This window comes from Caenorhabditis elegans, chromosome V (assembly GCF_000002985.6).
Source record: "Caenorhabditis elegans chromosome V".
Taxonomy (NCBI): Eukaryota; Metazoa; Nematoda; class Chromadorea; order Rhabditida; family Rhabditidae; genus Caenorhabditis; species Caenorhabditis elegans.
The window spans coordinates 3,831,717-3,844,406 of record NC_003283.11 but is presented as its reverse complement, the minus strand read 5'-3'; the positions used below and the strand labels follow the sequence as shown (position 1 = coordinate 3,844,406).

At 34.0% G+C, this 12,690-nt stretch overlaps 1 protein-coding gene and 1 pseudogene across 2 annotated transcripts; both read left to right on the top strand.

Moving 5' to 3' along the window:
- Nucleotides 1-399: 399 nt before the first annotated feature.
- On the top strand, nt 400-2,613 carry ugt-32 (glucuronosyltransferase; the record flags this gene model as incomplete). The annotated part of the gene is made up of 6 exons (NM_071659.5): nt 400-633; nt 682-1,018; nt 1,080-1,598; nt 1,654-1,739; nt 2,083-2,315; nt 2,374-2,613. The coding sequence occupies 6 exons, from the start codon at nt 400-402 to the stop codon at nt 2,546-2,548; spliced, it is 1,584 nt and encodes a 527-aa protein (NP_504060.2). The 3' UTR covers nt 2,549-2,613.
- A 266-nt stretch (nt 2,614-2,879) lies between these two features.
- H10D18.6 lies at nt 2,880-5,258 on the top strand (annotated as a pseudogene). The gene is made up of 7 exons: nt 2,880-3,105; nt 3,468-3,800; nt 3,852-4,132; nt 4,286-4,370; nt 4,426-4,511; nt 4,779-5,011; nt 5,057-5,258. Coding segments are annotated over exons 1-7 (1,446 nt in total).
- Nucleotides 5,259-12,690: the final 7,432 nt, after the last annotated feature.

Genomic DNA, 12,690 nt, shown 5'->3' with positions numbered 1-12,690 from the left:
AAATGCATCAAACTTCAAAATATATGACTCTGGACAACCTCAAATGTCATAACTTCAAAGATATACATAGGTATAACATCTACATTTTCTAATTTCTAAGCCAAGAACTAACGGGTTTTACAAAACTGTAAATAAATTAATTTGACTGCATATATTGTAGTATTCGATATTGATAATTATTCAAAATTAAAACCAAAGTATAACTCAATAGTTCATTATATCTATCTATCTTATAACACTTCTTATCAAAGTTCATTGAAACATACTATCTATAGTCTAGACCCTAGAGATGCAGACAGTACTACTGTCACAGAAATTTGTGTCAGAAAGCACAGGTTTTTCACGAGAACAAGACAACTATCTATATAAGGAAACTTGACAACAAGTGATTACAGTACAATGGCTTTGCTTTTCAAATTAATGATTTTATATTCAGTATTCTCTAATACCGACTCGCTTAGAGTATTAGTCTACTCTCCAGCTTATGCAGCAAGCCACACAAATTTTATGGCAAGGCTAGCAGATACTCTCACAGAAGCTGGACATAATGTAACATTTTTCACACCGATTATTGATGAATCCCGAAAAGATCAGTTCGGTGTGAAGCTCACAAAGGATGTTCTAATATTGGAGGTGAGAAAATTATATTTCAACAAAATTGAGCAACTAACAAAGTTTTAGCAAGACGAGCAAGTTAAGCGAAATCCAGTGACAATTGACAATGATATGAAATATTTCTGGACAACGGACGTGACTTCTGCTAATGGACATAAAGTTATGGGAACACTTCATAAACAAGCAATTTTCACTTGTGAAAACGTATTTAAACATCAAGAGCTGATCGATGAACTAAGGTCCAGAAATTATGACATTGGTTTAGCGGAGCCCCTGATGACATGTGGACTCGCCCTGTTTAGGCATATTGGAATCGAAAAAGTAATGCTAACAACTTCGTGTACTAACTATGATATTCTGCTTCCAGCTACAGGGGAGCCAGAGGATACTAGTTATAATCCGTGTAAGTGAATTTCCAGAAAAAAAATTCTCTTTAAACAATTGAATAAAAATTTCAATTTCAGCCATGAACTCACAAGTGACGGATGTTATGAGCTTCTGGCAACGACTTGAAAACTATGATCTGTACCACGTAATGATCCCAACGTTCGAAACTATTTTTGACGATGAAGCAAACGTTTATCGAAAATATTTGGGTGAGAGCTTTCCTGACTGGAGAGATCTGATTCCTGATGCCTCGCTACATTTTACAAATTCAATTCCATTCCTGGATTTTCCGCGTCCCTCAATCCAGAAAACAATCGAAATTGGGGGAATTGCAGTTGACATTGAATCTATTCCTCCTGTCAATGAAGAATTTTCCAATATTTTGGACAAACGCCCAATGAACATGCTGATTTCTTTTGGGTCATTGGCTAGGTCCACAGAGATGCCGATCATTTTTAAGGAAAACTTGCTGAGGGTGTTTCAGTCTGAGCCAAATTGCACATTCATCTGGAAATATGAATCTGATGATGTGGCGTTTGCGAACGACGTGGAAAATGTGATATTTGTGAAATGGATGCCTCAAACCGCAATTTTGAGTGAGTTTTCTAGATTTTGATTCAGGAAATTTTATCTCAAAGCGTGCAATTTCAGAAGACAACCGCCTCACAGCATTCCTGACACATGGCGGATTGGGTAGCACAAATGAAGCTGCATTCCTTGGGAAACCGAGTGTTATGGTGGGATTATTTTTAAAGTAGCTATTATGGCTATTAAACTTGAATAGAACTGGCACTCTGATAATTGAAAAATAATCTCAAATTCCATAATTTTTGTATTTAATTTTTTATAGGAGTGCAATATTACATTGGCGTTAAATTATAGTTTAGTGCAGTTTGAAACATTTGAAAATGAAAAAAAAAACAGACACACAACTGCCTACCTAGGTGCCTACTAGGCATAATCTTTTCTTACTTCATCTATGCTTATCGTCTTCATCGATCTTTTCTTATAAGGTCAAACAGAGGCCGCCTTTACGTCACATTGAGTATTGTAGGGCAGGCTCATCAAAAAATATTCCAGTTCCCTATATTCGCTGATCAATCACGTAATAGCAATATGCTGGGCCGCCAGGAAATGTCGATAGTTCTGCATAAAAGTGATCTCGGAAACTTCCAAAAAATCCGTGACGCTTTCCATGAAATTCTTCACAACGAAAAATATCATCTAAATGCTCGAAAAGTGGCCGATATGGTCAGAAATCAGCCAGCCAAGCCAAGAGATATTTTTGTGAAGCATGTCGAATTCGTGGGAAGGTTTGTGATTCAGCTTGAACTCAGGTTACAACCTTAGCTCTTAATTCTGTAATTTCAGATTCGGCCCACTTCATCATATGACTCCGTACAGCCTGAAAATGCCATTTTATCAAAGATATCATTATGACATTTTTATATTCAAATTTCTGACAAACTACTTTATTCCCGTTGTATTCTTGTTATGTGTGACAAAATTAATATTTTCAAAGTTTCAATTGAAAAAAATCAAATAGTTTTTGCTCTTTCGGGTATATTTTAATTCCTCCATAAATAGTTTCAAATAAATTCTATTTGTAATTTCACTTTTTGGGATCAAATTAGTTCAAAAAGTGTAACTGTCCAAATATCTTATCAATGCCTATACAGTTAAAGAAAGGAGACCTAGATAGCGGTACAGTTACAGAAATGTGTGTCGGTCAGAAAAACAGAAAGTATATATGTGTCAGAGGGTGAGACGCAGAGTCTATAAGACTCGGCCCCTCCCCTCCACCTCTTCTCTCCTGTGGCGACACGCCCCTAGCCAGGCAGTCGACAGAAAAATCCAATTTTCAACGGAAGGCATGACCTCAATCTTTGCTATATTTTTAGCTCTTCTTATTCCATGTAGCTTCTCCCTGAAAGTTCTAGTCTACTCTCCAGCCTATGCAGCAAGCCACACAAATTTTATGGCAAGGCTAGCAGATACTCTTACAGAAGCTGGGCACAATGTTACGTTCTTCATGCCAATTATAGATGAATCTAAAAAGATCAACTGGGTGTAGAACTGACTAAGGATGTGCTTATATTAGAGGTGGGTTTTTTAGTAGAAAAATCACCAAAAAATACTTCTTTTCGGTAGGTCAAATTTTAACGACGAAAATTCAGAAAACTTTCGAAAATGGGTTTTAGCGCCAATTATTGTTTCTAACTATAAGTTTGTGAGAGATTTTCGAAAAATTGAAAAAAAAATTATTTAGTTTTTCCACAAACTTTTTTTGCTTTTCAAAAAAATAATTATTTTCCAAAAATCTCCTAGAATGTTCACCTACTTCTAAACGTTCTGAAAAATTTAAAGTTTACAAACAGCATTTGGTGCAATTCTACAGGCCTCTAAAGTAGTGAAAAAATGCACTCAAACTATTTCAGATCGCAAATTTATTTATTTAATTCTAGAGAAACGAAGAAATGAAACAAAAAGCGCTCACTGTAGACATGTCAGGATTTTGGACGTTGGACTTAACTTCGGAGAACAGGGATATAAATGCCTCGAAGTGATGCATAAACATGCAGTTCAATGCTGTGAAAATTTGTTTCAAAATCAGAAAATTATTGAAGAACTAAGGTCGCGGAGCTATGATGTAGCTCTCGCAGAACCCTTGATGACATGTGGACTTGCACTTTTTAGGCATATTGGAATTGAAAAAGTTTTGCTAACAACGTCATGTACTAATTATGATGTGTTGCTTCCAGCTACCGGGGAGCCAGAGGATACTAGTTATAATCCTTGTAAGTGACGGTTATTGGTTTCTGTATCTACTCGTAAAATATCAATTTCAGCCATGAACTCTCAAGTGACAAACGTTATGAACTTCTGGGAACGACTAGAAAACTATAATATTTTCCAAACAATGGAAAAGGCGTTTACCAACATGTATGATGATGAAATGGAAATATACCGAAAATATTTGGGTCAGGACTTTCCTGACTGGAGAGATCTGATTCCTGATGCCTCGCTACATTTTACAAATTCAATTCCATTCCTCGATTTCCCGCGTCCCTCAATCCAGAAGACAATTGGAATTGGTGGAATTGCAGTTGACATTGAAGCCATTCCTCCTGTCAGTGAAGATTTTTCCAAAATGTTGAATCAACGCCCAATGAACATGCTGATTTCTTTTGGTTCATTGGCTAGGTCCACAGAGATGCCGATCATTTTTAAGGAAAACTTGCTGAGGGTGTTTCAGTCTGAGCCTAATTGCACATTTATCTAGAAATATGAATCTGATGACGTGACATTTGCTAATGACGTGGAAAATGTGATATTCGTGAAATGGATGCCTCAAACCGCACTTTTGAGTGAGTTTTGTTGATTTTAATTCAGGGAATTTCATTTCAAAAAGTGCAATTTCAGAAGACAACCGCCTTACCGCTTTCCTGACGCATGGTGGATTGGGTAGCACAAATGAAGCTGCGTTCCTCGGGAAACCAAGTATAATGGTGTGTTTTTTTATGATGTAACAGTAAAATATACATATTAATAACAGTAGTAAAATATGTGACGTGAAACTCAAAAAATCCATTTTGGAAATTTATTCGGAGTTTATCCTATCAAAACTCAATGTCAGTTTGGGCGGAATAGATGCTAGAAACAAATTCAAATTAAGTTTACGAAAAACCACAAATTTCTCACGTTGATTAACTTACGGATCTATGATGATTTATTAAACAATTGATTGTTGAAAATTTCCAAAGTAAAAATTTCAGTTCCCAATTTGGTCCGACCAAACTCGCAACAGCAACATGTTGGGTCGCCAGGGAATGTCGATAGTTCTACACAAAAGTGATCTTGGAAACTTCCAGAAAATCCGTGATGCTTTCCATGAAATTCTTCACGACGAAAACTATCGTTTGAATGCTAATAAAGTGGCCGGCATGGTCAGAAATCAACCAGCCAATCCAAAAGATGTGTTTGTAAAGCATGTGGAGTTTGTGGGAAAGTATGTTAATTTATTCAAGTTCTAGAAATTAATAATAAGTTTTAGATACGGCCCTCTTCATCATATGACTCCGTACAGCTTGAAAATGTCATCGTTTCAAAGATATAATTATGATATTTATGTATACAAGTCAATGAGCTATGTTATTCCTGGTGCTTTGGTGTATGTTGTTACAAAAATTATATTGTCTCGTTTATCAGCTGAAAATTGTTTAGACTTGAAATTAAGTACAAATACAAGTGAATAAAGTTATCACCTATAAATCTGTGAATACAATAAACTACCACTTTTCAAATTATTTCCAAAACTTTCCCTTGTATATATGCAATAACTTATTTTTTAAATTTTTTCTACAAGTTCAATTTCTCTCCTTTTCTGAAATTCTACAACAAAAAAAAGATGCCTGCCAAATGACCCGTCAGGAATTAATATTTCATAAACTTCATGAGTGCAAAGAAGAAAATGAAAAAAGTCATCCTTTCCCTTATATTCCGAAAAACGTATCGCCCAAATTAATTTAATAATTTCTACTAGCTGGCAGTCTTTGGAAGTTCATTCATCGTGTCGCCGTTTTTTTTTTCAGTTTTACCTTTGGTGTGCTGGAGTTCTCATTTTGGCTCCAGATTTCACTAAAATCCTATTTTCGTTTTAATCATTTTTGCACACTTGCGAAAAAGAGATTCGTTTAAATTTTCCCCAACGTGAGAACTGCGGCCAATCAGCGATTCGCTCCGCCCATTTTTTAACCAATTGGACAATGTGGGCGGAGTTCAAAGTTGCTAATTAGTTCAAAGTATTATTTTTAACTAATCGAAGTTGAAAAATACAAATAAGTTCCTGCAAATATAATAGTTCATCAGGTGTGAAATACGGTAATTCTCATTTCTCCACGTGAAAAATACGATTTTCAATAAAGCGCGTTTGCTAACACGCCTGCCAACAACCTTTTCTTCCAACATATTTGACCTTTCCGCCACGTAGAAAAAAGGGGGACTAGGTCACATTGAAACCTCGTCGGAAATGCATACAAATGTGAGAATAAGATGAACCAACTGGGGAGCGGGATATGAAAGAGAGGAAAAGATAAATAATCGAAATTTCTAAGAGCTTCTAGAATAGAGGACTTGTGCAGTTTTATGTACTTTTCTGAACGGATTTGTCTTGCAAATTTCTAATTTCCTTTAAAAAAATGCGGGAACTCGTTGCCCTAAAAATGTGACGTTAGCACGATCTTAGCCATGCGAAATCAGTTGAGAAGTCTGCGTCTAAGTTCCCGCAATTTTCGTAGATCTTTATAGATCAAACCGAGACGACATTCTGTTTTAGGACAGCGACTTTTTGCCGATACTAACCGTTTTAAGAAGGCACGTGGTGCCAGAGTGTCAAATTTCGGCTGGATCTACGTAGATCTACAAAAAATGCGGGAGGAGAGACGCAGACTTCTCAACTGTTTTCGCATGGTTAAGGGCGTGCTGACGTCACATTTTTAGGCAAAAAATTCCCGCATTTTTTGTAGATCAAACCGTAATGGGACAGTCTGGCACCACGTCAGTTTGCGAATGACGGGCATAAAAACTTGTTACAATACATTTCTTTAATAACTTAAAATTTTTTTGGAAACCCGATTTCTCATTGTTGATAGTGTGTAGGTTTTGTCCCGATTTTTCAGCTTAATTTTATTTTTCTAATATCTAAACTCCCAGACACATTTCCACCTAATCCTGCTCGCAATTCATCTTGTCATGCACTATTCTCTCCCAATCCATCATCTACCAATTTTCATCCGAATTTCCATTTTCGATACGTATAAATTATTCATCGAGTAAGTCAGCAGGTCAAAATTAAAGATAAACATGCGAGTTTAAAGCCACTTGATTTTCGAACTGATGGCCCATGTTTTCCATTTTCAAACTTGATAATTTATTTATCACTATGGGAGACAGACATGTCTCTTCGTGTTTTCCAGTGATTAGGGAGCATACAGGAAGTTCCGTTATTTTTAAAATACAAAAGCTCTAGTTTTGAATGCATTTTATTTTGTCATTAAATTTTTTTGAGACATTTTCAGCAGTTGCAATATTTCTTTTCAAAGTTTTCCCAGTTTCAGACATTGAAAGTGTCTTAAATTTCGGCAATATTAGCAATTTTGGCATAAAATTCAGTCTCAGCAAACTCAGCAGTTTTAGCCACTTTCTAAAATTTCCGATTGCCGAAATTTCCGCAAACCTCACTGCCTCCCTATTAAACTTATTTTTGAAAATATTTCAAAAACCCTTTTTTACTTCAATTTTGAACTTATCATGCATTCCATCAAGACCAAGAGGCGGTCAATCTCATGTGATAAAACCGAGAAAAACAAATTTATTTGCTCGAAATTCCCAGAGCAACTATATTTTTTTCAAGTAGCTCAAAACAAAATAGTTGTTCCGACACTGAAAAAGGAAGTAAATACAGCCCAAAAAAAAGTGCATTATTTTTTATTCAGTTGGTTCATCGAGTATGCCGGTTATATTATAAACACAGACTTCCTTTGTTTGAAAACTGGGCAGTTTTTAGGTGAAAATTGGAATTTATTTGGCATGTCTGGAATCGGCTTGCGGGTGAATAATAAAACATGTCAGATAGGTTGAATTTTTAGAAGATTAGGTTGGTCAATATTTGAATAGTAAACAAACAGAAAATTTCCGAAATTTTTCGCTTTTAAATATCGCCAATTTTAGAGTTTTTGAATTCGCTACGGGTAATCAAGTTGCCTTTTGAAAATATGTTTGAAATTTTTATAAACTAAACTAAGAAAAGCCAAAGTTGCGCAAAAAATCAATAATAATTCAACCCTCAGATTTTAATTTTTGCCAAAGCAATTTCTCGGAAAATTTGAACTTCCGCCAAAATTAGTTTGTCAGAATCTTAGAATTTCCAGCCAAATTTTTTTCTCAGCAAATTGGAAATTTCCCGCCCAAAATCTTTCTCAGTATAATTTCAATTTCCCTCAATAAATAATTCGCGGAAAAATTGAATTTCCGTCCAAAATGTTTTTCTCCGAAATGTGAATTTCTCGCAAAAAATCTTTACCAGAAAATTTGAACTTCCGCCTATATTAGTTTGTCAGAATCTTTGAATTTCCCGCCAAATTTTTCTCAGAAATTTTTAATTTCCAGCTAAAAAATTTTATCAGAAAGTTTGAATTTTTAGCTTATTTTTATTCTCGGAAAATTTGAATTTCTAGCCAAAAATTTTTCTTAGACAATTTGAATTTCCCTTTGAATTTTTCCCACAAAAAATCCCAAACGTTCTTTATTTGAACTAAAACGAACTTCGATCCTTGTCTCCCACTCCATAAAAAATGAAATTCACATTTAATGTATTCTACTACTACTACTCAATTTCCACCGACTTGTCACTTTTATTTTATTCGACTTTTGATCTTTCACTAGTCAAACTCCAGTCACAAATAAACCAGATAAGTTTAGAACGACTTCCGTCTCGTTTCGGACCTTTTCCTTTATCTTTTCTCTCTTTTTTTCTTGGGTTCTTGCATTTTTTTCGATTTCGTCGGCTCTTCTCCAATTTTTTTTTCTAAATTCAAAATAATTCTAGACAATCATCTAGTTTTTGAAAATTGAGAAAGTCGAGAAAATTTAACTAAAAAGTAGGTCAAAAGGAGGGACAAACTAATAACTAGTGAGACACACCATAACGACATTATACTTCTTTTACTTTTTTCTCCGCTTCCTTATCCTTCTTCCTAGTCTTAACTTTTTTTCTTGTTCCTAGAAATATGTGCATTGATCCCATGATCTCGGATCCTTTTTTAAACTTTAACCAAATATAACTGTAGGAAAATCTATTTAAGTTTTTTTTCACAATTTTCTAAATCACTAATTTTCAAATTTCGATTTCAGGCGCAAATTTTTTTTTTTAATTTTTGCATTATTTTTTTCTGGTTTTTTAAAAATGTTTAATTTGATTTTTGTTAAAGTTTTACTATTAGAAATTTTTCCGGAAAAAATTATTTGGCTGAAACACTAAAATTTTCCTAAAAAAACAAAAATTTTGTTTAAATTTTGTTGCGGAAATAAAGTTTAAAATTTAGCTGTTTTTTCTGATATGGAATTTTTTCTAAACAGTATCTTAAATTTTTTTAAATGAAAATTAGAGTTTGAAAACTAAAGTTCAAAGTTTCTCCCTAATAGTTATCGGAAGTTATCGGAAGTAGCGATTTTTATTTCTCGGTACTTGTAAAATATTCTTATGAGTTTTTTGAGTTTTGCTTTTTTCTGGATCCAAATGTTTTTCCCAACAATTTTTTTTTGCAATTTTTCACCCAACGTATTAATTTTTGAGAAACTTTTACCGTCTATATGTAACTTAATTGGAATTTTATTTCAAAATGGTATTGAGAAGTTGTGGCAAATTGCCAAGCAAAGACAATTAAAATATATGATTCTGACACTGAACAATAAGGTTCTGATAGACGAAATTCAATTTATTAGATGTGGATTTGTGCCAGTGGGAAAATGGTTTACCTCCCGTAGTGACAGAATTCGGCTTTCGTTTTTCAATATTCACTTTTTCTGTTTCAATAATTTTTTTCACATCATTCTATTTTTTTTTTGAAAACAACCTTTTATATACTATGTTATCCAAAAACTAATTTTGTGATTTTTAATTTCAGGATTTTGATTGTATAGCCAGTGTTTCACTGATTCCTTGCAAATGTTCTGTTGAAACCCGATATTTATTTTTTACTGTATCCTAAACCACACGTGCCCTTTCTCAAACTCTACTTGAAAATGGAGAGACAAAAAAGAAACACCAGGCGTAAGGTTTCTTCCATGAGTCAGATTAGATCAGTCTCCATATGTCTCAGTGACCACCACCACCACCAGTTAAAATTCTAAAGTTGGATGCTTTGAGCCGCGCCGGTGTCTGATTTCAGAGCTTTTTCTGTTTTTCCTGTTTTCCCCCCGCGCTTTTCAACTGTCAGCTTGAATAAATTATTCACGAACTTTTCAAGCGGGGCCCCGGCTGTAGTGTATAGTGTCAGTCAATGTGACTTGTTGCTTTTTTTGTCGAGTTTAAAAATATTACACATTTATAGGTTTTGCACCTTTTTGGAATGTGGCAAGGATTTTTTTCCATTTATAAGAAGCTCAAAAATCGTAAAAAAATCTGGCATTTTTTTGAAATTTTCAAATAGATAGTAAAAGCAGGTCAAAAAGATCGGAATATAACCTTCAAAATGTTGAAGAATATTTAAAAGTTTTGAGGAATTTTTTTTTCAATTTGACGAATGAAATTAGACAGGTCTGAATTTTTTTGATTCTTCGTGCAAATTAATTACCAAGTTTTAACTTTTTTGCGTCTTTGATATTTGATTTGAACCATTATTTGTCAAATTTTAAAAAAAGTTTATATGTCAAGTTAACACAACAAATTCTCTATATTTTCCAGTACGATTTACTAGGAAATTTCCATCTGTTCGATAGAGCGCATTTTTATTTAGCTGGACTACGGTGAAATAAACGCTTACAATTCGAAAGTATAGACACAACTTTGTTGTCCACTCAGAGTACAACGGAAACCCGAAAACATGTATAGTTTCCATTTCCCAAAACGCGTGAGGAAGTGGGCGTTTTCTCAGAAATTGTATATAAAGGTGGCTATGGGAACCACTTGTTGTGTGCTTTGGCGCTTCTTTTTTTTTTTTGCAAGTTCAAGCCTTATACTTTACTAAAATAATTTGGAGTTGTAATATTTTCAATAATTTTGAAGCCTTGAAAAAATCACAAACTGATTCAGAATATTTCTTTTTAATACTAGAGTTTTAGAGCTTTGGAAAGTTCTTCCAAAAACTTTTATGATAATTTTAATTGGTTTAAAAACTAACTTAGAGATACTTTTAGAAACAGGTGAAAGTTTTGGACATTTTTTAAAAAATTCTGAAAATTTTTGTGATGATTTAAAATATTCATGACGCTCCAGAAGCTCATAAAATTCTATGTTTAATAATCTACATAAAAAATCTAAATTTCTTTTTGAGACTTTTATAAATATTAATTTATTTTTGAAAAAATTAGATTTTTCCAAAAGGAAACTCCAATGAACTCATAAATATTTAGGTTTTTGAAAAGAAAGAGCAACATTTTTTTCTGAGTTTTCATAAAAATCTTTTAAAAAATTTAAAAAATTACTTTCATTGTATCTTTTAGACATTTTCAAACCCTTCATTTCAGACATTTTTCGGACCCAATAACAACAAAAACACGAGAACATGATTGAACGTTTGTCCAGTGACCAATGCAGAGACTTAGAGTATTAGAGAAAACTAGAAAGGAAAACACACCAAAGTTACATGAACTTATAGAGAGTGTCTTTTGATAAACGGGAAGTCCGCATTTGTAAATATTCAAGATTTTTCTAGTTTTTTCTTAATATGCAAGTTATTTTCTTGGGAGTTTAACTAATTTTTCAATGAAAATTTGAGCAATTTTCACACAAAATTGTAAAGTTCGCCAAACCAATCAGCGACGTTAGCTGCGCATCGCTGATTGGTCGGCCGCCTCTTTATTTGTGCACGAATTTGAAACTCTGCAATTCGCAAACATTTGTGTATTATTTCAAAACATTGCTCAAAACTTTCCAGCATGTTCATATTATGAAACTTATCTTCATTTTTTACTATTTTTCGAGAAACTTATAAAATTTTTCATAATGAGTAATGTTCCTACTAATCTGATATTCTTCATTAGTTTTCAGTGTAGTTTATGATTGCCGCGAGTTTTTTAGATTCAGAAAAATAATATTAATTTATTATTATTACATTTTGTATGTTTTTTCCCGAAAAGTTAATCTTTTCCAGTCGGCTTTTGTCATCAAAGATATTAGCGAAAAACCCATTTCTGGTGGCCGTGAGAGGAGAAAACTCGGTCACTGGTCATTTCCCAGAGAATCTGCTTACTTTTTTCCAACTAACTACATCATGAAATTTCTATCAGTTTGGAAAGCATGTAGCCATTTAGGTGTACGTGCCGACCTGCCGCCTTCCTACCTACTAGCCTACCTAAATATTTGCCTGCCTACCTACTTGCCTGCGGCCGTCAACCTGAGTTATTGGGCTTAGAATAGGCTTAATGGATGTCCAACAGTTCTAAGGCTTAACGAAAAAGGGAGAATGTCCAACACAAAAGAAAGAATGTCCAACAGTTTCTAAGATTGCCTGCGTAATTGCCCACCTACCCTCTTGCCTGTCCGACCAAGCCTTGTTTTCTCCCAAAAAAAAACCTAATGAAACAACTTGAACGGGAAAATAAAAGAGCGCTTGTCAAGAAGTCATCGTTTTTTTTGCTCTCGTAATTGAATGAGAATGCGATTTTGTTCTTCTTTTCCTTCTTTTACCCTACTCCTTTTTTTAAATTTTATTCCCCCCTCCCTCACTTTCACCCATAAATAAGAATTGTTGTGCTCCTCAATTTCCTCCTGCTCCACGTATATTTCATCTATCTTGTCGTTTTTTCCCCTTCTCGTTAATTTTTCTCCATACTTATATTATTCATTTTTCGTCATCTAGCATTCGTTTTCTAGCCAACTTTCAGAGTTTTCTTTTTCCAGCTTTTTTTTTGTTTTTTTTTGTCTGAAAATTTTCAGCTTGAAAGTGTCAACTAATCTGAAATTCTTAC